The sequence below is a fragment of the Ailuropoda melanoleuca genome, chromosome 15, assembly GCF_002007445.2.
Source record: "Ailuropoda melanoleuca isolate Jingjing chromosome 15, ASM200744v2, whole genome shotgun sequence".
Classification (NCBI taxonomy): Eukaryota; Metazoa; Chordata; class Mammalia; order Carnivora; family Ursidae; genus Ailuropoda; species Ailuropoda melanoleuca.
The window spans coordinates 46,912,578-46,934,944 of NC_048232.1; the positions used below are offsets into that span (position 1 = coordinate 46,912,578).

The window sequence follows — 22,367 nt, forward strand, 5'->3', positions numbered from 1 at the left end:
AATCCCTTTTGTGACCATCTGGAATACTGTGATTTATAAGAAATATCTATTTGGTCATCTGAATGACCAAATATGTATTTCTCATATATGTTTGATACATATTTCTCAAATATATCTGGTGTTCCTACAAGGTTTTTGGCTTAGAGCTTCCAAAACCCTTAGAATTTCCTAAGGGTTTGAGAGTCTTTGTTATGTTAATATTAGTTAATGTTAGTGTCTTTGTTATGTTAATGAGGTGACTTTTGGATCTCACCTAAGGATGGGGGCAGATCTAATCAATGTGGAGCGAATCAAATGATTAGGGACTGGAGATTGAGGTCCATTGTCAGTGGCCAACGATTCAGTCAATTATGTCTATGTAACAAAGTCTCTGTAAAAACTACAAGGGATGGAGTTCAGAGAGCCTCCCTGGTAGTGAAGAGAGAGATCTGGGGAGAATGGTACACTCTAAGAGGGCATGGAAGCTTCACACCCTTTGTCAGTATCTTGCTCTATGCATTGCTTCCATTTGGTTGTTCCTGAGTTATATCCTTTTGTAATAAACTGGTAATCTAGGAAGTAAAAACGTTTCTGAGTTATGCGTACCTCTCTAGCAAATTAATCAAACCTAAGGAGGAGGTCATGGGGACCTCTGATTTCTAGCCAGTCAGAAATACAGATAACAACCTGGGCTTGTTACTGGCATCTTAAGTGGGGGTACAGGACAGTCTTGTAGGACTGAACCCTTAACCTGTGGAATCTGATGCTATCTCTGGGTAGATAGTGGCAGAATTGAGTTGAATTCTCATATTCTCCAGTGTCCAAGAATTGCTTGGTGGTGTGGGAATCCTCCCAACCCTATGCTGAAATGGGGTCCACGAACCTAAAAGACTGTCCCTCATCCCCTTTCTGCCCTTTCTTTCCTGAAGCAATCATGATTTTGAATTTGGTGTTCATCATCCATATACATGTGTGATTGCCTGTGCATTTTACCACTACTATCTGTCTGGGTATGTGTGTGCATGTGTGAGTGTCCATTTATAGCATATGGTATTATTCTGCTTATTTTTAAGTAGTACATGGTATGGGTCATTTTACACCTTACTGGTTTCCTCAACATTATGTTTTTCAGATTATCCATATTGATTTATGTAGTATAAGAATCTAGGGGTAAGATCCTGTATTTCAATCGTTGTGTAGTATTCCTTTAACTATTTTATAGTTTCTTTGTCTACTATCTTGGTGAAAGGCATTTGTTTTTCCCTTTTCACTCTTTTTTTTTTTTTTTTGAAGATTTTATTTATTTGAGCAACAGAGTATGAGCGGAAGGGCAAGGGCAGAGGGAGAGGGAGAAGCAGACTCCCCGCTGAGTAGGGAGCCCAACGCAGGGCTCGATCTGAGGACCCCGGGATCATGACCTGAGCTGAAAGGCAGATGCTTACCCTTAACTGCCTGAGCCACCCAGGCACCCCTCCCCTTTCACTATTAAAAACAATACTGTAGCAAACATTCTCGTACCATTTTTTTCTTGGCATCCCAGGTAGTTACTCTAGGGTTATTGGGAAATGGACCTTTTGGGTCAGAGACCGAAAGCATTATGTCATTGTGATGAAGAGCAAGGCCCTGGAATCAGGCTGCCTGGGTTCAAATCCTAACTCTGCCACTTCCTAGCTTTTCCAAGAAGCAATAAGCAGCAGCTATTTACAGCCCTCGTGAACATGCATGCCCTACCTCAACCCCTGGCATCACGCAGTCAGCTTGGCTCAGGTCCCTTTGGCTCCGGTGGATCCTGCTGGAGCCAGTCCCCAGCTGTCACTGCCTGCCCCTGGAGCGAGAACCCAGCAGGACTGTGGCTTCACATGCAATCACTGCTTTGCATTTCTGAACCATTTCTGATCCATGAAGAGGTTTATTTTCAAGCCTGGAGATATTTTTTAGTTTTCCCTTTTAATATTTTATTTATCACTGCTGTGTTTGGAGCAGAGGGAGTACATCAAAGCATGAACTTATTGTGTCACCTTAACCAGAAGTTGATAATACCTCTACAGCCTTTTAAAATAAGCACACATCTTAGTATCATCTAATCATAGATTTTTGGAGCTGGAAGGGATTTTAGAGATAATGAAGGCCAATAACCTTATTTTATAGGTGAGGGAATTGTGGTCTCGAGAAATTAAGTGATTTACCGAGGTCATATATCTAGTTAATGGTGGAGGGCAGGACCAAAACCAAAGACTGCAGGCTCCCTCAGTAGTCCTTTTGACAATTTCCACTATTACAGTTTTGTCTCTAAGCTATCTTTGCATGCAACATTTTATTTTTAACAGGACTCAAAAAACACAGGAGAATCTGTGCAATTAGAAAAATGACACGTCACACTTTTAAACTGCTAGAAGGTGTTTTCTCTCGAAAACATTTGAGGTGAAGGGAAGAGTACAGTATTCACTGCATTGAGCTGAATATGTTTTCATTAGAAGGCACAATGCTTTTTGACTCTGTAGATTTCTGCTGCATTTGGTTTCCTTGACTTCCTGAAACTTATTAGGATGGGCCCATCAATAATGGTGCCGATACTTCCAGCCTCCTCCAGCACTGGGTCTGAAAATGAACGGTGATGAATGGATATGGCCAGTGTGTACGGTGATAGCCTATATTTCTGCTGTCATGTAGAAATGGCAGGTAGTTTAATTTAGAAAGAAAAAAATTCCCAAGAAAGAGCAAATATTCCCTTTCATTAGGATTTCTGGACTTTTTTAGGGTATGAATTTAGAATCTGGTATGTTTGTTAAAGCCTTTGGAATTGTTTTATTCTATTTCTAGATCTTTTAGCTGTGCCTAAGCATCCGTACGCTGCTATGGAGAACTGGGGACTAAGTATTTTTGTGGAGCAAAGAATTCTGCTGGATCCCAGTGTTTCATCTATTTCTTATTTACTGGATGTCACCATGGTCATTGTTCATGAGATATGTCACCAGGTATGAGAAAAAGGATCAGGTGTAAGTATAATTGCAAACTATTGAGAATGCAGAACGATTTCAGATATTTAGATTAGGAGCTAAATTATTATCCTCCCAATTAAGTTTTAATTATATAGAGAGTACTGCTTAGTTCTTTTTGGATGCTATGTCATTTTTCTCAGATGACGGCACAAACAAAAGCAAACACACTAATGATATTGAATAAACAACTGTCATTCGGTTTAGCTGAGGAGTGCGATGGCCCTGCCACCCAGCAGCCTCTTTGGAGACCCTATCCAGTCACGAGTCCTTGTCAACCTTGCTTTATTTCCTTGTGATTATTGGTGTGTATATATGGTAAGTGCAGTGATGGCAGTGATTTATTGCATCGCTGCAAGATGCAGCTGAGTTTTGTGTACGTGTCAAAATTTGCTTTTGCTGAAATCAATTTGTTATTCCCTTTTCCCCATCACATAGACACTTAGGAAGTCTTTCACTAACTCAGCCATAGAGTCTTTGTTCTTCAGTGATTGATATTTTTTTGTCTTGGCATGTTGAGAAATTCATATGTAAATTAGCCAACTTTGTAGTGAAGCAAAGATAAAATTAATTTCATTTTGATTTTATGCACTTTCTTACAATGAGTGGAAGGTATTACAGAGATTTTGCAATGCTTATTTGAATCTTGATTCTAGTGAAAAAAAAAAAAAGACGAAACTGAAAATAAATGTTCATGCTAATGGAAAGCAGTTCCTGCCCTGGTGAGTATGGAGAGTTTTAAGTTAAACCCCTGGAAATCTCATTGTGATACTGCATGGCTTCTATGTGTTATAGACCCAAAACCTTTCTAAAAAGCTAGAAAAACTCAAGAAGGAACTATGTGGAAAATGCTGTCGGCGAAAGAAAGTGACGTGCTAAACGCTAATACATGAACATTGACGTAATGATAAATTGGTTCGGGCCATAGGGCCATTTCCCTCACTGCCACCCTTCCGCAAGTAAACCTGGATGATGTTTGTAGCTGTCATCCTGGATAGGGCAGGCATGTGTCGCTTGCCTCAGAGACGTAAGGGGATCCCTTGCACAGATAATCAAGTTTCGTCCACTGTGCTAAAGAGGATGCTTTCCAGTGAAGCATAATAATTCAAGGCATAAGCAGTTTCCTTTTTGCAGATTCCTAGAAACAGGTTACTTGCATAGTTCTGTTGAAATAATAGCACATCAATGATCTTATCGTTGTTCCTAGAACTGGATTTCATTTATTCCATATTCTGCATTACTTTCTTGTTATAACTTAGTAGTGCCAGGCTACTTACCATGAGAAAATGGACCAGAAGCTGCGAGAAACAGAATTTCCATTCTCATTACCAAATTATTTTCTACATTACCCTCTCTCCCACCTATGCATTGGCATGATTTTTAAGACAGGCTTTCAATTTAAAGGAGAAACATGCATTTTTGATTAAGAATAAAAATTATTTTAAATATCATTTATTTTATGGTCATCCACATAGAGTTGTCTCTTACTTGTATTTCAGTTAGAGATCCTCCTGAGTCACTGATACTTTATTATTAATATTGAAACGCTCCATCACCAAGCTCTTCACTGGAGCTCCTAAAGCTGTAACTGATCTGATACTGTCCGCCTTCTCCCTCCGCTTCTTAAATGTCTCATTCCCACTTACAGTCTTCACATTAACTGTTGCTTACATCTGCCTGGAATCTTGTTCCAAGGTTTTCTCATGGCTGTCTCCATCTTATCATCAGTCTGAGCTCAAATGTCAACAGCTTAGAGAGAGCATTTTTCCTTTGGCAATCAAAGTGGCTCCTCCCCCATTCCTATCACATTTTATTAGGAACTGAAATTGTCTTGTTCATTTGCTTATGCATTTTTTATTTTGTATCTCACCTCATTCCCCTGCCTCCACAATAAAGTGTCAGCTGCACAGGAAGGGACATTTCCTTTTTCATCATCACACCCAGTCTTTAGGATCACTCTAGGCGTATGATGTTTTTATTTTTATTTTTAATGAAAAAAAGAATTTCTTTAACTTTTTGCCGAACTAAGCAAGGATTTCAGAGTGGCGTGTCATGGTCTAATTAAAACACGAATTAACAATGACAACGTTATCGGGGCACCTTGGTGGCTCGGATGGGTAAGCACCCAACTCTTGATTTCCGCTCAGGTCATGATCTCAGAGTTTTGAGATGGAGCCCCGTGGCCAGCTTCCTGCTGGGTGTGGAGCCTGCTTAAGATTCGCTCTCTCCCTCTCTCCCTCTCCCTCTGCTTCTCCCCCACCCCCCACTAGCTTTCTCTCTCTCTCTCAAAAAAAAAAAAAAAAGACATTATTTTTCATGAAGAGATTTTTTTTAGAGATTTTTTTGGTCCAGCCCCTTATTATCACAAGATCATGGAGAGTAGGTGTGAGGCATCATGAAAGCCCTCAGTTCCTTCCATCAGCCAATGTCTTCTTTGAGTTGTCTGTGATGTTGGAAGGCAATGCTTCCATGCCTCCTGTGATGAGTAGCTCACCACTTGAGGCAGTATTTTCCATCTTTGGCCATCTCATTCTGTTAGAGGGTCTCCTATATTTTCAGCAGACATCTACTAACCCTGATTTCCATCCATTAGTCCTTATTTGTTCCTTGTAGGGCCACAAGACAAAAGTCTCTTCCTCTTCTGTATACTAGGCCTCCAAATATTTGAAAAGAGCTGTCATCAGGTTTTTCTCCTGAGTCCTTTTTTCTCTGGGTTAAATATTCTTTTTGTATTCCTTGGTCATTGCATTTTTGTTCTTCCCTGAATGCATTTATAAAACAAACAAAGTGTCACCAAGTAGTTCAACAAATCCATAGTCTTGCCACAATACATTTTAAGATCAAAAAATCTGTTGGGGAATGAATTCCAGTTATGACAGTCATAGACTGTCATATTAAATAATTAAATTTAATTTAATTAAATACATTTAATTTTAGATAAAATAATTCTGGGATAAATTTGATTTTATCTGATGCTCATTCATTTTTCAATTGCAGTGGTTTGGTGACCTCGTGACTCCAGTATGGTGGGAAGATGTGTGGCTGAAGGAAGGTTTTGCTCACTACTTTGAATTTGTTGGCACAGACTACCTCTACCCTGGCTGGAACATGGTAGGTGCACTTTTTTTTAGTTTGGACTTCCTAGCAAAAGGTTGGTCTCGTGTTACAGAGCTTATATTATCATTAGAGGTGACTGAAAATACCATATGGAAAATCACATGTCCAATAAAGAAAAAGTAACCAAAATTTAAGTTTAACTTAAATTTGAAGTATTCCCAAAGAGTTCTGTTTTATTTATTAGAACTGAATAGAGTTTGATTGGTTATAAATTGATTTCAAAATGGTATAGATTTTCTTCATAGAAATATCTTAGGTTGTTGCATTTGATAACAAAGGAAAATTCTTTTAAGATTGAGAAGGTAACAGTCATTAATAAGTAATGTTTAAGTAAATAGAGTATTTCAGTGTATAGAAAAATGAGACCTTAGTATTTTTTCATTGTGACTAAAAATTAGCTAAAATATTTGCTTATTTATAAAATACATTGTGGTTGAAGATGTACTTTAGAATCAAATGACTTAGCAAGATATCATTAACTTCATGAGGAGTTATGCATATTATATCTGTACTCTAAGAGCAAATCTGTATATCTGAACCTGAAGTCAGATTCTTTGTCCCTTAAGCCACGATGTTTCTAGAACATCCTATCAGAAAAACTGGAGGGAAGGCGTGGTTCTTATGTGTCTTTTAATATGAGGTTTTCGTTTTATGTATGTTGTTATTAATCAATAAGCGACTGTTATTATTAAATGAAACCCAGGGTATATGTTGTTTTGGAACTTGAATTTTAAATTTAATTTAAGTGATACTGTGTAAAAATTGCTACATACTAACATTTGTCAGCTTCCAGAAGCTCATATCTCGCCTGCGATATAGCATAGGCAATAACATGTATTTCTTTTACACTGCTCTTTTTTGATGTTTAAATTATTAATAGTAAGAGATTATCTAGTTATTTGCCATAATTATGAGTATGATTTGAAGCATTAAACCAAGGTGAAATATGAAGGTGTCTGTAAGTCACCTTCTCTATCATCAATTCAGCCAACTTCTGCATAAAAAAAATGTGATCTTGCATATCTCACAGAAGAACCATGACAATAGTAATGTCATATTGATATGTTTTCATTATGATCATGCAGTTTTGTCCTTATTTTGTAAAAGCAACATGGATCATTTCCTCAAATAATGAGATACTTTTACTTAGCCCTCTGTATCTAGGTGTGCCTTGCGTATATGACACGATTCTAAAAATCTTACTGGAACTGCTTTATCATGGCAGTGGATATAAGTGAAAATGCCTTTAAAGAACTTTGAAGAAAAATCACCAATACCATATGATATTAAGTAAAATATTCTTTTAACAAATGTGAAATTTTAACACTGAAGTGTTTAAGGATATTGAAAATATTCCCCAAATTTCCCAAAATATCTTTTGATTTTTAGATGACTTTCAACCAACTTTGTTTAAAATTTTCATTTAATTTTCATTATGCTGTGGATTATTACTGATTTATAATTTCATTTTGTTTCAATATTAAAAAAATGACCTTATTACAAGTGACATGCTACTCATATAGGTAAGCTTTTTTTTTTTTTTTTAGTTCATTCAGCTATCTATCGTAAAATCCCTTCTATTCATCATTATGAAAAACACATCTTGGATTAAAAAGTAATCAACAGAATTATACATGGGCTGAAAACTGACAGCTTTTGATGACATTAGCATGGCAATATATCTATCCCAAGTTTCAATGTCTTTATACTGGATTTTGTCTCTGCATAATTTTTTTGTGTTCTTTCATCATTTTTTATCAGTTAAGTTATAAATGTAGGCCTTCTGGAGGACATACTTATAAGATGTATTGAAAATGAACATAAGGTATAAATAACCCACCTGGGACTTTGTTCTTAATAGAATACAGATGATGAACTGAGAATATAAAAACCTTGGGGTGGTAAGATACAAGATTTTATTTCTTATAAATCCATATTTCATAATTGAGAAATGAGAATTAATGATGGTATAAGTATAGTGATATAGAAAGCTCACCTTATTAAACTAATAGATGAAAGAATAAACTCCATTGCAATTGATTAGTCAGTAGTGAGGAGGTACAGGTCTTATTATGATGTCTCTTTATGTTCAGATTGTAAAGATTATAAATACTTTCTGATTTCGGATTGCTTTTGCTTTTTAGTACCTTTATTTAGTTTGTAGAGTACCTCAATACACTAAATTCAAAAAACCTGTGAGAAGAAACTATAAACAACTTGCTCCTCTGTATATCATTAATATCTTCTTTGCAAACAAAATTTTAGGAGTAAGTTAGCCCCCCAGATAAAAGGATATTAAGTGACTTTAAGGCTGTGCCAGCACGATTTTTCATAATGGCATCAGCAAGAGTGGAAGAAATACTAGAAAGAACAAGAGTGACGGCTGTGTCAGCAGTAACTCATACGATTGTGATATGCACAAAAGCTTACCTAGGAGTGCAAGGCTTGGGCTTTACTAGAGCTTAGCCTAAAATAGAAAAATCAGAAGTCTGGAGCGTGTCAGGAGTAAAGAAATTCAGGAAGCTGACCTTTTTGGTCTCTAATCTCAAAAACAGTGCTTTTATCATTTTTACACACCAAGTCTCAAGCACTAAAACATAATTTCAGTTTGCTAGGGTGATTGCTATGACAATCTACCTTCAGTGGAATAGCAATAAAGCAGCCCAGAATTACATAATGTTGTCAAAGAAGTTCTTGTTCTGATTGAGGCCAATATATTTGCTTAGTCTGCTTGATTGTTAGTAAAATCTTTGTGTGTGTGTGTGTGTGTGTGTGTGTGTGTGTTCAGAGCCAGTTTCTGATGCAGAAGTGATCAGTTTTTATATTAGTAACACTACATGGAATAAAAACTGTTATGATAGCTTTGTTCCCCACAAATTAATCAAGGTTACCATTTTGTAGATACGGGCCTTTACAAGTAGTATGATATAAGGTCAGGGGAATGGATTGGAAAGAAGAAATTCAAATTCCAGGAAAAGTGTTTCACTTCTCTGTTTCTTATCATTTGAAAAATGGGGGCAATTGTCCTGACTTATGAAGCTCGCAGAACTTTTGTGAAGATAAAATAACTTGCAAAATCTTTGAAATGTATGAGCCACGATACAAACGTGAGTGGACATCAGGTACCTGGAAAATAAACGCTCCATTAGAAAGGTGCATTGATTTTATGTGTAGATGCCCTAACATTTCCAAGCCCAGTCATCTGTTTTGACACCCTGGATTTATAACAATTATATATAGATTACAAAATAACTTTTATAATCTTTGTAACTAGACTCAGTCTCACCAAATCAATTCTTGCGTATACTGGCAATGTGGATTATTCTGTAGGAACATAAGCCTTATATAATGTTTCATTCATCAAACAGAAGTGTCAAGATCATCAGAAGCAACTTCTTCAGCTCAGGGCTAAGGATACATTTCAGGGGCATGTAGTCCTTTTGCTTGACGCTATTTCATCAAAGTTGGCTGTTCGTGACGTTATTGGATGGATCAAGTTACAGTGTGATATTGATGGCAGTCATATTAAATCTCACTGTGTTCCCTGGAAGGGAAGAAAAAAAAGGGAAGACTCAACATAGTTACTATTCTTCAGTAATTCTAGATCATTTTAATTTGAAAAAGTCTATGGTAAAAGAGTTTTAGTACAAGAAAAGGATGCATGGTAAAATGCTGCTCTGATGAATTTCTTATTTTACAGACCTGGTGCTGATGCAGGCAAAATCATATCTCGTGTGCATATTGCATAAGTTTTCATTATAGTTTGTATCTACATTGTAGGCATGTCCTTTAGTTTCCTGAATATAGCATTGTGAGGACATGCTGCTATAATGAGAATTATTAAACACGAGTGTATGTTCTTTTGTTAAATGAATTGGGATTCTCTGGAGCTTCACCCAGCAGTAACTTTGTGTGCTGATAAAGTCTGCAGACTGGGAATTCTCCCTAAATTTTTATGAGGACACATACCTGGGCATAAAGATAACTATTAAGGGAGAATCATGCAACTAAACTTCATTATGCTAAATACTTAAGATATCTTAAAGTGTATTGCCCAAAACCTTGAAAAATGTTCTCAATTGTCTCTATCATGGATAGGACTAAAATAATAAAAATGAATTCTGCCATTGGACAGTATCATTTTAATGTGCTCCAGTAAAAGTTGCCTGCTGAAGTTAACAGGCATTACAGTAAAATTATCTTTACTTTTTAAATTATTTTATTTTTACTCAAAAAGAAGTTGAGAAAACCATTGATGAACTGAAATAGAGTCGATTGAGTTCAATGCTTATTTTCAGTTGAAATGTAAAGATACACTGCTTCAGCATTCCAAATAATGATATATACTGCTATTCAGAGGGTGGTAGAAAGGTAGAGATAAACATCTTGGTTTTGGTTAATATTTTACTTGTTCAGCTCTTCATTTCTCAAATCCATACTTGACTTAATATTTACAGGGAAAAATGCTTTTTTTTTTTGCATGCTTTTCAAAATTAGTTAATAGACATTTCAGTAATAGTTGGTATATTGATACTATTGTCTATACTTCATCAATATCAAAATATATTTGCCCAGTAAGGCTATGGGGTCACAGATCACTTGGAAATTAGATACTTATTCTGAATCTTACTTTATAAATACTGAATACCAAATAAATGTATGTATATATGTTCATGATTTTCCATATAGTTGTGCTTGTCTATTATGATCAAAATCCACATTATAATATTCTTTCTGCTCCTGAGGAGTCAGTAAATTAGATGATCCAATTGTTTTCAACTGGTCAATGATATTTTTTTTTTTTCAAATGACTAACACACGTTGAATGTGAAAAATTTGAAGGCTTCTTATGACTAGTTCCATGGGGTTATGGTCTTTTTGATCCTGTTCAGTAGCTTAGCAGTGACATTTACATTGAAAGACTAGAAGGAAGCTGGAAGGAATGTCTAGCTGGGTCTCTTGGGGGACCACAGCCTTCAAAATCGACCTCTTCTCCTGCTCTCCCTTTACTTTCCCTCCACCCCCTTTCAGCAAGCAAGTTCTCTGCCGAAAACGGAGATTTTTTATTTTAAAAAATAAAAAAAATTTTTTTGTTTTCTGTATTTGAGTAGATCTGTAGCCCTCTCCCCTGGGAGAAAGGGTTGCTTTTTCCTTAGCATTCGTGATCAGAGCAGTTTGGGGCATTAGTGGACAATAGGCTTGTAACAAAGAAACAAAGTGCACAGAGGAAGTAAGAGCTGCAGTGAGGACAGTAGCAGATGGCCCTGAAGGAAAGGGTCTCATCTGCCATATCCGAACTTTTGAGTAAACATCTGAGGAGTTCTAATGTGTACAGGCCCAGTGCACTGAGGGTTAGACTAACACTCAGAGCGTACAAACATACAAAAAGAATGTCAGTATTAAGAAGCAGGTCAGAGACTTGGATTCTAACCAGTGGTGGCTGAAGAGACACGAAGAATCTCGAGCGGGTCTAGCAGTGAAAACAGGAACGATACCTATTACACTAACACGTGACGATGTCTCTCACTAAGGCTACTACAATAGCAAATTGTGTTTACATTTTCTCTCATTTTAGGGCTAATTCTGTGCTTTTTACAAAATATGTTAATGATGGGCCAGTAGCCCTGTTAAGGGCATTTCTTCCCAAAAGGGATGGAAAAGGCTGAGGGGTCATTTGTTAATTGTGAAAATACATTAACGATTCTGAAGTTTTATGACACAAGTGCATTTTTGAGGCTGAAACTCCAACTGAAGAACAGATAATGCATTTACCCTTTTACTTACGCTTGTCGTTCTTTTATAAGAATCAAGACGCTGGCTTCACGATTGGGAAATGCGAGCTTTTGGAAGTGCTTGTTATCAAGGTGTGTTAAGTTTCAGAAAAGGTAACTCTGCTTCTAATAGAAGATCAGCTTTTATTAAGTAAGATGTCTTTAGGAAGGGAAGAAAAAGCAAACATAATTCCTTAGTTTTCATATATATTCACTTATCCTTTTATATGTTTAGGTATGTATCTGGGAAGTTTTCTTAGTCACATCACCTCACATTTCCTCCTATGCAAATTTTTAAAATTTAAAACAAAGCTGCAAATGGAAATCTCCTGTATGTTCTTAAGGAATGAATTTTCTTTAAAGCAAAGTCATTTTGTTCAGAAAGACACTAAGTGTTTCAGGTTTTGTATATTTTAAACTTAGAGATAAAAGATAAATGAGCATTCTCTTTGGAATAAAGTATTTCTTCCGAAGACCATGTTCAGGTTTGCATGTTGTCAAGGTCATTCAACATTTCCATAGGAATTTCAAAAGCAAATGATAAATTGACAAGATTAGACACTTTCTAAGAAGAAAATTCTTCTGAACCTGGAGCCCAACAATAATGCAAGGCCATCCTTTTTCATATCTAGAAATATTGCAGGGAAAGTCAACCCATTCATTCCCTTTTCAAGTAAGAGCTCTTTGTAAGCAGAATTCTTCCACTTGCTAAAACTTGTCAGTGCTTGATACGCCAAAAAACTGATAATGCCAAAAATTTATACCAAAATGATGAAATGTTCTGTTAGACATCATTGTTCACAAACAACATTATTTATGATAGCAGATTATACCATTGTTAATCTGTACCTCTTACCACCACTAGTAAAAATGTTTATCTCCCTATAATATATGTGTTGTTCAACATTTGATATCATTCAGCCTTTTCCCAGATATGTTAAAAAAATTTGCTTTGCAAAGCCTTTAACACAAATATGACCAAAACTGGTGGCTGGGGACTAAGAGGGCAACCAAAAGCTAATTTATTAATTTCCTAATTATTAATCATCCTTAACCCAGCAGCTATATGTTTTCAAAGACATTAGAACACAACTCATTTCTAAGCAAGGAGTGACTGTCTCAGTCCATAACACTTTATGGGACTTTTGTATTTTTTTATCCTTTTCATCAAGGTTACTTTCATACTGTTCAGATGTTACCAGACAAGAATGTGAGAAATGAAAGTAGTGAGTTCAAGTGATATGAATAAAAAAATGTAAAAGGGCATCCTGTGAAGAGAAAACCAAAAAAGAAAAAACCTACAAAGGGTAATAAGATAGTTTGAGGTTGTTGAAGATTTTGCCTCAATTATACCTTTTATACTTGTTTGTTTGTTTTTTAAGATTTTATTTATTTGAGGGAAAGAGAGAGAGAGAGCTCAAGCAGGGGAATGGCAGAGGGAGAGGGAGAAGCAGACTCCCCGCTGAGCAAGGAGCCTAACATGGGGCTGGATCCCAGGACCTTGGGATCATGACCTGAGCCTAAGGCAGCCGCTTAACCAACAGAGCCACCCAGGCACCCCCACCATTAACACTTGTAATGGTGAAGACTTAGGTAGCGTTTACTGTGTGGCATTAAACATTTTACATATCACTGTGAAATAGGTAAGACATTCTCCCAGGTGTCTTGAGTGTACACCTTTTTGTTACCATCTTTCCTAAGCATCTGACAAGTGTGGTACTGGCTAGCCCACCATGCAGTTTACCACTCAGGCAGTTCTCCTCAACCACGATTCCAAAAAGGTGATTTGGGGTAGAACGTGTTTTGGCATTGAGCTGAATAACCTCTGTGTATCTACATTCACAAATGTAGGAAAGCCCTTTATATGAACCGTTTATATCTTTGGCTTTTCACCTCTCCCTCGGATTGATTACATAGAATTCTTTACAATGATCGGAGTGCTGTCTTTTGTCATATTTGTGTCATATTTGTCTTTAAAAATTAAGATATATGGGAATGCTTTCTTTACCTACTTCAGATACACCTGTGTCCAGTTAATTCCTTTAATTGTTTTATTTTCTCCTCTCCAGATATAGTCCAGTGATGCCTTTCTTGAGTGCTGTTAAGGATGTACCAGCTCAATAATTTTATGTAAACTATGTTGATGGATTGCTGCTACTGTTTGCCATTACATTCAGTCATACATTTCATTCATTCTCTTTATTAATTAAGTAAAAGAATTATCAAGGTCTTAAAATGAGGCCTTTGTTTTGCTAATTTCTGTGAACAAACCTCATGGTATTATAAGCGTGGAACTGCTATATGTCAGTTTCTTGTATACACTGTATTCTGTCTTTGGTGTAGTGGTTTCCGTTAGTAGGTGTGGATAAATTTAGGATTTTTTGGCTCTTAGTTGACCAATCATGCCTCTGTCAGAAGTTGCTTTGTTTATGGAGTAGCTCAAAAACACAGATCTGTCACCCCGGTGAACAGTCTTGTTCATGTTCGAAGATACATTTGGAAAGTACAATTTAGCACAGTTAGTCTCAGCAGATTAGTCAAGTGATAGAACAATAGAACATTTAGCTACCTATTATGATGTTTATATTACATGGCTCAAACATGTTCTCTAATATTTAGTTAAGTTTATCTGGTTACAATAGCCATTTCTTTTCATTTAGATTTTGAGGGTCTTTCCGCTCAGTTAAGTTCTGCTTTTGAGTCCTGTTCTTTTCTGTAAGCTTTATGAATTTGCTTAGAAGATAAGTACTTGATGAAGAAGACTTGTCTTCTCTTGGTTGTAGTGGTGGTGGTGCTGGTAGTATGGTGGGATATTTTCATTTAAATATTATTTATTTCCCAAGTTGTCCTATTAAAGATAAGATTAGGTCAGTTGGTCCTTCAGAGCAGATTTGACATTAATTGCATTCTCTTTCTAACTGCCCACATGACCGGTCCAATTTGAAGAATCTTGAACATATTACACCATGGAAGATGGCTAATTAAAAATAAGAGCTCTTGAATAAAGCTTTTGCCTTAGCTTTAAGGCAATAAGGAGCTTTTCTTGGAATTGTTGGTTTCTTTTGAGAGCTGACAAGCCATATCACTTCCCAGGCCTGAAAATAATTTGGCTTATCACAACAAAATAACATTTTTCTATCTGTTGCTAAGCATTTTGTTGGCATTTTGGGGCCCTTAATTGACAAAATATTTCCAGGGATTAATCTACATTGACTCATTTTTCACTACTTAACAAACATTTATTGGATATCCATTTTTTTTTTTGCTAGTTTCTCTGCCAGAGATGGGGAACACACTGATAAGTGTGAAATATCAAATCCTCACAGATCTCTTTTACCAGTTTAGTTAAATTATTTTCATCAAGGAATGCTACTTTACAGTTTCCTAGAATGAGGTTCATTTCCTTCTTTCTGCCTATTCCATGGATTAAATTTTTTATTCTTGACACTTACTAGTTGTGTGATCTTGTTTCTTCATCTTCAAAATATGTATGAAATACCCATGCTGTTTTTGTCATGGGATAGTTTTAAGAAAAAAAAAAAACGTTGTTTTTACTATCATTGTCACCAATATTATTGTTACTCTTAGGTACTTAAGTGTAATGGTATTACCTTTAGAGTCCAGTGGAGAATTATCTTCCAGTGGAGAATATTGTGAATCACATATTAAAAATTAGTAATTACTGGAGGGGAGATGGGTGGAGGGGATGGGTGAAACAGGTGATGGGGATTAGGGAGTGCACTGTGGTGATGAGCACAGGCTGGTGTATGGAACTGTTGAATTACTATGTTGTACCCCTGAAGCTAAAATAACACTGCATGTTAAATAACTTGAATTAAAATGAAAGATTTTAAGAAAAAAAAAAACACAACTTCTGTGTAGAATCAGAAAAAACAAAATGAAACAAAACAAGGCCAGCCACAGGGAAGCCTGTGAGTAGACACGTGCACCCCTGTTTGCTAATACATTTGCAGTGAGTGAGTTGCTTCATGTCTACACCACAGCTGTTGTGGAAATTAGCCACACAATCTCAGCATTGGCTTCAGCAGCTGAAGAAAGTGGGTGAACAACATTCTAGGCCAGATCAACATTTGTTACAGTTAAGCAAAGATGATAAATCTGATTTTCCTGACTGTAACTAGACTCAAGATCAGAATTTCTGTCCAAATCCACCTCAGTCTTTATTGAGTATATTAAACAGACTCTCTGTTGATTTTGGCAACATCTCAGTGCTAGGACAGCCCTCCTAGCTGGGCTAGCAGTGGACCTGGGTCATGCCCATAACTTAATCTCTCTAGTTATACCAGAAGCAGTGTTTTATGTCCATTGGGTCTTAGTCAAGTTTGAGAATGGTTTCCAATGGAGCACATACAAACAGTTGTTCTATTATTTCTCCTGATGCAGGCCAACATGGTGCAGTGGCTAAGTGAATGGACTCTAGAGCCAAACTGCCCAGGTTCAATCCCTAGTTCTTAGGCAACCTTGAGCAAGCCAGTGAACTTTCTGTAAAATGAGGATCACAATAGTATCACTCATTATTAATAATAATACTGTAAAAATTAGTAAAAGCAAAGAAAGTGCTTTTACAAGATACTTTTGAGTACACCTGTTTCATTTCTGAATGATGCTAGAATGCTAGTATTTTAATATTTGTACTTTATAAATGAATTGCTAGTCCAGATTTTGCATTCTGAATGTTGAAAATTTTCTCTATTAATATTACAATTAATGTATAAATATTATAGTAGCTTACTTTGAAATCTGGGAATAAATATGGAACTTCCTTTCTGAATTGTTAACTTTCTGGGCCATAAGTACCATATATATTCTGGAGTTGTTATGGGTTTAAATCTTTCAAATTTGAAAAAAAAATAATACTTTTTATTTTCATTGAAAATACCTACTTCTGTGATCTGGCAACAACTATAAAGTTTTTTTAAAGGTTTTATTTATTTATTTTAGAGAGAGAGAGCAGGAGGAGGGGCAGAGAGGAAGGGAGAGGGAGAGAGAATCTCGAGCAGACTCTGCTGAGCGTGGATCCCGGTGAGGAACTCAATCTCACGATCCTCAGATCATGACCTGAGCCAAAACCAAGAGTTGGATGCTTAACTGACTGAGCCACCCAGGTGCCCCAACAAATGTAAAGTCTTATCAGGCTAGGTTATTTGATGAACTGACCATTTATAGCTCTAAATATTAAAATTAAAGTACAAAAATGTGCTAATAAATTTCATTCATCAAGTTAATAAGAATTTTATTGTAGATGAAGGTCATTTGAATTATTATTTATTTCACAAATTAAAATAACATAAAATAAATTAGCCACTTGGTATCCATGTTAATAGCTTCAGAGAGTTGATTAGCTTATCCTTGGAATTGTTCCAGAATGAATGGTATAAGAAAGTTTCCATTAGAGTTTAACCAGAAATTGATTCTGTTTAAGATGAGTAGTCAGTATGCATTTAAAAATATGCTGAATTACATTTTATCAATTAAATATTATAGTGGGTTATTATTAACATGTCTGCAAAATATTACCGAGTCCTTGTGATGGATGTGAGAAACAAGTGTGTGGGTATCAAAGAAGATTGGCAAATTTGATTTCATTGAAATGTCTTATCAGCCTGTCAAAAAAATTAAGCATAGAAATAGAGAAAAAGATTCTTACTGCCAAAGTTGAAATAGGATTATTGAAAAAGAAGAAGAAGCTATCCTCTTTCAGAAGCTTAAAATCTATGGAAAGGATCCTGAAGTGACATGTGGAAGCATGGGAATTATTTCCTGTTAAGCAGCAAAGGACAGGAAGTAAATCTCCCTTACTAAACAATGAGCTTCATTAGGCTAGAGACTTAATTTTACCCTCATTTCTCAGAATTTAACCTGAAGTATAGCATCTGTGAGGTGTTCAATAATAAAGGTCTGATCAAAAGTTATTTTGAAATGAAGGTTAATAGATCACTTATGAAAGATCATAACAGTTTCTGTACCTATATTAGGAACTCATTCATTGAATTAAAAAGGATATTGAGATTTAAAATATATGCAACCACATTGGGTAAGTATTTGAAGGAAAACCAAGGGAAAGGTGTCAAGAAATCCTGAAAAGTGAAGGGAAGCTAAATGATATGAACATTTTAAGAGGGTTATAGGAAAGCATATGGCATATGGTTATTATTCACAGTGATTTTTTTGGGCTGCTAGAAGCAGAATGAGCTATGTAATTAGACAACCTGTCTGTAATTATTACTGTGATTGACATTATTTGAAGCACATTCACGATTGTTCCATAAGACCTGGGATTATCATAATTAATGAAAGCATGAGTGACTAATTGATGATAACTTCTGCCCTATCAGTACTGCTATACTTTTCAGGTTGTTGAGTAAGTCTGCGGAAGGTTCATAATTTCGTTGTATATAATGCAGTACATTTTGTGTTCTGTCTTAGCATTTTCCCTTAGCTGTGCCACATTTTGGATAATATGAGACATGACACATTCGACTTGGATGTTACAAACAAAACATAAGGCAGCTGAAGGATGTAGTCATGGGAGAGACAATTTAACCCACTTTCTCTGCGTTAGTCACGTTTGAGAATACAGCAGTTCACAGAAACCTGTGCAGGGGGTTATTTGGGGTTATGAGAGGCTTACAAAGTCATTTGAGATAGGCTTATAGAAATATAATTGCTTTTTTAGTTTATGCATTGAATAAGGCATCTTAGAACATTTGTGGCTTGGCAGGGGATGAAATGTGGTTGATAGTTAAAAGAAATAAGAACATACAGAACTCATTTTAGTTACTTACTGTAAAGCTTGTGTGAAATCCCAGAATAATGTTGTATCACTAGAGATCTGCCTGGATTATTGTGTTTATGTATCATTTTCTATTAAAGGTTATGTAAACAAATGCAGAAGTAAAATTTTCAGTATAGTGCTTGTTTCACTGTAGGCGTTAATGGTGATTATTTTAAAAATTATTCTTCAATGGCTACTACAGGTGTGTGTTTACGCAAGTTTGATTTTCATATAAATGGAGCGGTTTAACAAACTGCCCATGAAAATGATTATTAACGTCTTGGGCCTGTGTATTTTAAACACGAGATTTTAAAATGTTAATTCTTAAGATACATTGCTATTGGGAAACACCATTTATTTTCACTAGCCCTTTAGTTATATTTCTTCCATCCATATGATTTAGCTGTCTGTAAAATGTTAACTAATCAGCTAAATAATGACGTATTTCACAAGTACATTTAGCTAACTTTCAACTGAGTAAAATTTGAAATACTTTTGAACATTTAGAGCTTTGTATAAGTAGGACGACAATATAAAATTACAGAGTAAAATTCTTTTAATATTTTAGGAAACTTGGAATCCAGATAATTTCTAATTTTTACAAATATGGCATTGTGCTGTTTACAAAGATGATAATTGCAAAGTTACAGAGATGCTGTGTCACATAAATAAAACCTGATAAATATTTTTCTTCCATACACTTGCTTTTCTTTTTTGAATTCTTGATCATATTCCTCTGTTTTAACCTTTGCCATGGTTTGAATAAGTCACAGAGAACAAGATTGAAAAAACCAAACTATGCAAAGCTCTATCACTTGTTCTAGTCTTGTGTAGAAAGGGGCTCAGATTAGTCAAGTTTTGTGTGGCATTTTGTTGAACCTATGCAATCTTAAAAGTCTTTATCTCATGGTAGAATAGATTTCCAGGGGGGTAAAACATAAATAACATATTATATCTTATTTCTTTGTATTGATGGATCAATTGAGATTGAATTGACATGGTCAAAGACACTGAAAACATTTCTACCCATAACATTCCCTCTATTCTCTACTCCCGTAGTACTTAATTTATGCTACTAATACTTCACCCATCAGATGGCACTAATGATTTGTACACTTATCTGTCTCCCTTATCATAATGGGAGTTGCTTGGAGGTGGGAGTTGGGTCCCAGCCGCATTTGTTTCCCCAGCCTCTAAAAGGATGTCACATACAAAGCAATCAGTAAACAGGTATAGAATTAGACTGTATTGTTCAAATATTTTTTGTCAGATATTCTTACTGATTTGACTCCATGGATTAGAAAAGTACCTTTATCTATAGCCAACAGGACATTGTGAACATGAAATATTTCAATAAGACACTGCTTTAAACAAATGAAAATACAGAAAAAGGAAATATTTGTGTCTATTTGGCTATCTGTATGTATCTATATACATATCTATATAGGTCTTTGTTTGTATTTTTCTGTCTAAATCTACATTTAATTCATACATCTTGGAATTCCAAATAAATACCTTGATCACCAGTGATCATCACGAATTTGAACTCGATTTTAGAGAAATAATTGCTACAGTGTCTTGTGATCACAAAGATAATGTCCATCCTGTGCGTTCTTTGTGTATAATTATGCAGCATTGTCCTATATTTGTTTCTGGTTGCTTCTCACCCTAGTCCACTTTCCGCTATTTATTCATAATCTCTCTAAATGTAGGTCTGGTGATGTCACTCCTTAATTCTAGCTCCTCACTTGGCCTGGAGGATCCTTGATGATTTTGTTCTTTTCTATCTCTCCATGATAATCATTTACCCCATTTTACTCCCTGCCTTCTGCCACACAAAACTCGGTTGTCTCCCAAACAAGCCAGTAAATCTCCATGACTTTTCCAAGATACTCCTTTCTGTCCCAGATGCCCTTTTCTGCTGTATCTGTCTAGAAAACTCAAATCATCCTTAAAGATTCAACACCAACTATCAGTTCAGAGGCTTTTCCTGTCTTCCTCCAGGCAGAACAAGCCACAGCCTTCTTTGTGTAGGCACACCATCTCCTGAACCTGCTTCCACTTTTACATACAGGCAGTGGTTTTATAATATTTATTTTCATCCCTGTCTCTCCTTTTACTACGATAAAATCTTTGAAGGTCGAGTCCACGTCTTTGTATCTTTTTTATCTTCAGAACCAGGCATACCATCTGGGGTATAGCAGGTGCTCAATAAATATTTGTAGAACAAATTCTCTTATTTAATCTTCACAACCACATATGTTTACAAATGAAGGTGCTGAAGTCTAAAAATACTGAGTAACTTGCCCAAGGTCACACAGCCAGTGAATGGCAGATACTTTACTTTGAGTGTAGGACACTTTCATCAACTTCGCAGGAGTGTGCCTGCCTTTTCCCCTGGGAATACCAAAGAGTGAGCCATTTGTGTTCACATCCATCCTCCTAGAAAATTGAGTCCTTGTGGCTGCTCTGATATAACCCACTGCTGCCCTGAGAATTGTTTTTCCTGCTCTTTTCATGCCTATGGACACCTCACCACTGCTTGAATTGGCTCAGGCTTGGCTGTCATCTTCGTCTGGTTTGATGTATCTGACTTTCTTTGATCTTGATTCAGCTTAGTCTCTAATTTTTTTTCTTTCTTTTCTCGTGACAAAGTGTCCGCCTTACATTGCTCTTCAGTAAAACTACTCAGACTTCCTATAGAAACTTGATGACACCACCCACCCCCATAGTACTTCCTGTTTTCCTACTCATCGCCATGCCTGTGTCTGGACCAGGCATATTCACTGTTAACCCTTTAGAATTTGACATGTCCAGGCAGAAGCCATTTTGGGATGTTAAGGAATATAATTTGTCAAGTGTAATAAGAATTCTTAATAACTTCCTTTACATATATTACTAAATACCAGTCTATGAAATGCTAATATTGTAAGAAATAATGAAAAAAAGAGTAGATTCTGAGATTGTATTTATTTTTTTATACGAACTACAATTTACTGCCAAAAGCTGTTTAACACTTGCTCCTTAGATGCAGGCCTTTACTTTTAGTTGTCTGTAGCATATTGCTTTTTGGATGTTTACTGTCACATTACCCACAACATGTCTAAAAGTGATTTTTTAGCTTGCCCTCCGAAGCAAACTTTTTTCCACGATGCCATTCTTTCAGTAGCTCTCCCACACACACTTTAAAAAAATTCCATCAAGTTGTTAATACTTTCTCTCCATCATCTGCGAAGGGGGCCAGGGCATCGAGGTATCGATGTTTGTGGATTTTTCATTCAAAATATCTCTCGGATACAGCAGTCCTTCAGCACCTTGTTCTAATACATCATCGTCACTTCCCCTTGGAGTACAATAGCCACTTTCTGCCTCCCATCTCTGCATACATCAAGCCTCCCTGTATACCGCAGATAAGTTAATTTTCCTAAGACACCACTTTTATTATGTCATTATGCCTGCTACTGCCTATTTATTAAGACCAAACTCTTCCACCTGGTAACTGAGGATTCACGCAGAGGAGCTTTTTTTTCATGTTTACTCTGCCTGGATTTGTCCTCTTTTAAAAAGCTGCTTCCCCCATTCATCTAGGTAACACTTCATCCTTCAACAACCCACTTTAATGTCACTTCCCCTGTGAAGCCTTTTCTGAACTAATTAATCATTTCATCCTTTGCGTTTCATAACATCCATCATATTATAATACGGTTA

At 36.1% G+C, this 22,367-nt stretch overlaps 1 protein-coding gene across 2 annotated transcripts in view; it reads left to right on the forward strand.

Annotated features, from left to right (window-relative positions):
- TRHDE (thyrotropin releasing hormone degrading enzyme) overlaps positions 1 to 22,367 on the forward strand; it is a 367,482-nt gene that overhangs the window by 193,905 nt on the left and 151,210 nt on the right. For both annotated transcript variants that reach the window (XR_004620882.1, XM_034644164.1), the window contains exons 4-5: positions 2,800 to 2,954; positions 5,973 to 6,086. Coding sequence is in view for 1 of the 2 variants with exons in the window: in XM_034644164.1 (XP_034500055.1) it covers positions 2,800 to 2,954; positions 5,973 to 6,086 (269 nt within the window). In the remaining variant the exon portion in view is untranslated. The remainder of the gene's footprint in view (positions 1 to 2,799; positions 2,955 to 5,972; positions 6,087 to 22,367) is intronic.